This window comes from Neofelis nebulosa, chromosome Y, assembly GCF_028018385.1.
Source record: "Neofelis nebulosa isolate mNeoNeb1 chromosome Y, mNeoNeb1.pri, whole genome shotgun sequence".
Taxonomy (NCBI): Eukaryota; Metazoa; Chordata; class Mammalia; order Carnivora; family Felidae; genus Neofelis; species Neofelis nebulosa.
In genome coordinates, this window is record NC_080801.1 from 5,331,430 (window position 1) to 5,335,258 (window position 3,829).

The 3,829-nt window shown below is 60.4% G+C and overlaps 1 protein-coding gene across 1 annotated transcript; it reads left to right on the forward strand.

Moving 5' to 3' along the window:
- The first annotated feature begins 543 nt into the window (after window positions 1–543).
- LOC131503521 (testis-specific Y-encoded protein 1-like) lies at window positions 544–3,268 on the forward strand. Its single transcript, XM_058714968.1, has 5 exons — window positions 544–1,230; window positions 2,449–2,526; window positions 2,683–2,794; window positions 2,932–3,077; window positions 3,183–3,268. The coding sequence occupies exons 1-5, from the start codon at window positions 544–546 to the stop codon at window positions 3,252–3,254; spliced, it is 1,095 nt and encodes a 364-aa protein (XP_058570951.1). The 3' UTR covers window positions 3,255–3,268.
- The last annotated feature ends 561 nt before the right edge of the window (window positions 3,269–3,829 follow it).

The following is a 3,829-nucleotide window of genomic DNA, read 5'->3' on the forward strand; positions in this document are numbered from 1 at the left end:
ACGGCGTGGACGTTCCTGTGCTGAATGCTCTGGTGCCCGTACTGAGGCCTCTGGGGAAAGGGTGTACAAGCGACCACAGATTGTGTGATACCGGGGACCTCGCAAGTCAGGCCTGGAAGGTGACAGCGCTGAAGAGGACATGCGGCAAAACGGGGCTCACGCTGGTGGCTGGGCACTTGCTCCAGAGCCCGGACCGGCCGCTGGCGCGCGCTTGCTGGCCACCAGCACCCTGTCTTGCTGTCTTGCAACTCATTGTTCCGCGAAGCTGGCCAGCGGGCCTGACCTGCCCTGGAACCACTTCGCCCCAGGCCGCATGCGCCCACTCTTCACTGCCTCTGTCTCGGCCCCTCCTCCACAGCAGCCACAGCCAATGCGGAGTCCTCAAATCCCAGAGCCTGTGCGCCTGCGCCCAACTTGGGCGGGCTGAGGCGGGAGGCAGCAGGGAGCTAAAGGTCTTGCGGCCAAGGCTCCCCCCACCGGCTGCCATTTCCCTGTCCTTGTCCTGAGGCTGCCCTAGCTACACTGGGGCCGGGGCGGAGAGTCATGGCCAGCGTGTCGCGGTCCGGAAAAAGCAGCGATTCCCGTCGACCCTGGACCCTGATCGTCCCGGATGAGAAAGGTCGAGAGTCCCGGACCCGCGGGAGTGCAGGGGCGCTGGAGGGCGTGGGTTGGCCGCAGTCCCCAGGTTCAGGGGCGGCAAGCGCCCATCGTGTGCAGGAAGCCCAGGCCGGGTGTGAGATACAGGTGGCAAGCCCAGCGGAGGAATTGGTGCTGATATTGGATGACGGAATGGTGGCGGCTGAGGTGGTGATCGGGGAGGAGGAAGAGGACGGCGGGGGGGCGACCGAGGAAGAGGTGGCTGGAGAGGAGAATTCTGAGGAAGCCAAGCCAGAAGCAGAGGACATGCACGAGGAGGAGGAGGTGGAAGTTGAGAGACAGCAGCAGGAGGAGATTCAGGAGCAAGAGGAGAAGCGCGAGGCAGATGCAGAGGCGGAGGAGGGGCCCCCGCTCTCACAGGAGCTGCAGCAGCGAGAGCCAGCGCTGCGTCCTGCCTCAGCCCAGGACCCACTGGCAGTGCTGGAGCGTCTTCAGCTGGAGATCAGCGCTGGGAATGCCCAGGATTCCAGGGCCTTACGGCGGCTGAAGCGCAGGATTTTTCGGAGGCGGATTTCTCACCTGGATCACAGAAGGGCCGTCATCAAGCACATCCCTGGCTTCTGGGCCCAGGCGGTATCCTTCCTTTGTGCTGGTGGGTGATGGCGGGGGCTGTTGTGCAGGAGGGCTGGGCACTGAGAGCAGGGTGCCTCAGGGCGATGGCCCCGAGGGAGGAGAGCTGGGGAATGGTCCCTGGCCCTGGGTTGGTGTGGTCTGGGATCCAGTGTAAGGCCTTGCACAGGGGCGGTTGTTGGGCACGGGGGGACCCGGGGACTTGGAGCTGCTTCCTCTTGGTCTCCGCCAACATTGGCCTGCAGGCTGCTCTCAAACATTATTTGCGGACGCGAGTCATGTGTCCCCATGCTACCAGAGCTAGGGTAGCACAAGCAGCCTTCACTCAGAGCAGATAAAGCAAGGAAATATTTCGCTGCAAAATGGGAGAGTTACACAGGCCGCACACCCACCTTCACATTCACAGGCTGTGCACGGTTTCTTAGCAGTTCCGTCAAAGGAGAGCTTTTCAGACACACACTCATGGCCTTTAGTGGAAGCACGCCACGCCCCTTTGCCAGACAGTAGGACGACTCAGACCCACTCCGAACGGGGTACAAGCTGCCTGCACAGACCCTGACATACACACACACACACACACACACACACACACACACACACACAGGATTCTCTCCTGGTATGTCCACCCCTGCTTCCCTCTCTGTCCTCAGGCTCCGGCTGGGTCCCACCCATGTCTTTCTCTCCGGACTGGCTGTGTCACTGTGTCTATTTCTTTTCCCTCCTCGGCCCTCCTCGTCCGTGCTTCTTGATCTCTTTCTCCCTCCCACACCCTCCGCTTGCATCGTAAGTGGGCAGTCGGGTTCCTGTAAGCCATGTTCTTCCATCTGCACTCAGAAGGCTGGTGACAACCTAGGTCTTCACGGGAATATGCCAAGAAACCCAGCCGTGAGGAGGGGTCAGTGCACAGGCCGACATCCCAAGCTATGATGGGCTGCTGGCAGCCCACACAGGTCAGATATAGGAAGGAACTGTGAGGAGTGCAGGCAGTGGAGTCTCTCCCTGCTGTGTGCAGACAGCGTGGGAGGTACAGGAAGCCAACGGACTGCCCAGTGTCGATGGGGTCTGATGCATTTGCAGAGGCTGAGGAGTGTGGGGACTAGTGTTTCCTGGTGTTTCTGCAAATGCCATGATCCCGTCCTTTGCTCTTAGCCTGGGAGGTTTGGAGGGGGTGTGTGTCTGTTTCCACAGCATCTGAAGGCACAGCTCCTTGACACAGCACAGATTCTGAATCACCCCCAGTTGTCGGCCATGATGGGTGCCCAGGACAAAGACGTGCTCAGCTACGTGGTCGACTTGGAGGTCAGACCGGGGAGGCTGTGGCTGGGGGCCGTCCCGTCGGGTGTGGGATTTGGGCGGGAGAGGGTGAGGCAAAGGTGCTCACCCTCACAGCCAGGCAAGTAGCTCGGGAGCCCGAGGGAGGACACTTGCCCCCTCCTGTCCCATTGCTCACGGCAGGTGGAAGAAGTGGGCCATCCCAAGTACCGCTGCAGAGTGATGTTTTTCTTTGGGGCCAACCCGTACTTCCGGAACCCAGTGATCATTAAGGAGTATCAGCTTAGCTTTGCTGGTAGGGTGTGGGTCCCATGATGGTGCGGGGCAGGGGGTGAGGAGCATGAATCAGGGGCATGCGGGAGGGCGACGGGGAGGGGGAGGTGGGTGGGGAGGAGGCCATCAGGTTGCTCCTCAAATCCTCTCTTCCTGCAGGCTACAGGGCATCGCATTCCACTCCAGTCCAGTGGTTCTGGGATTATGAACGTGGAGCTCCCAGTCGCAGGCATGACCCCACCAGCCTTAACTTGTTCAACTGGCTGTGTGAGCACAGCTGCCCAGGGGCGAACAGGATTGCCGAGGTGGGGCCCCTGAGGCCTTCGTCAGCAGTGGGAATGTGGGTGGCCCCCGGCCAGAGAGGAGAATGGGCTATGCCCAATGTGGTGCCGGCCTGTGTCCCCTTCCAGATCATCATCGAGGACCTGTGGCCCAATCCCCTGCAGTACTACCTGAGGGAGGAAGGGACCAGAAGACAGTGATCTGACGTGCGCACGTGTCGGTGAGAACCCCAGTATGCGGTGTGTTGACCTGTGTGTTGTATGGGCAAGGGAACGTGGGCCAGACATTGGCTTGGAAATGGAAGGTCCGCCGAGACAGGGACACAGGTAGCATGGGGAGAGGGTGGGAGGATGACAGGGGACCTGCACAGACTCAGCTGCAAACACACAGAGGGTCGAAGCCTGCAAACCAAATGCAGTTGTGCTGTGGGCTGGGGCTTTGGAGAGCAACTCAGGACGAGCAATGCTTCTCCACCACAAATGCTCCCCGTGGATGTCCGCCCTCTCCCGGACTTCCCCCTGCTCCTTCAGTCTGGATTTGCCTGCCAGTCTTTGGGTCAGGAGCTGACGTGTCCCCAGACGCCACTGTGGTGAGAATCTCGCACTTCCTTCCATGTGCCCCACCACGCCATGTCCTCGCGCAACCTCACAGCCATTCTTAGAACTGGTCCAAGGCCATTGGGGGCTGGAAATGAATCCCTGGGTGAGAAAGCAAGGGGGATCGCAAAAGGGCGAGGCACAAGAGTGACACCAGCTGGGAAGTATTTGCCAATATC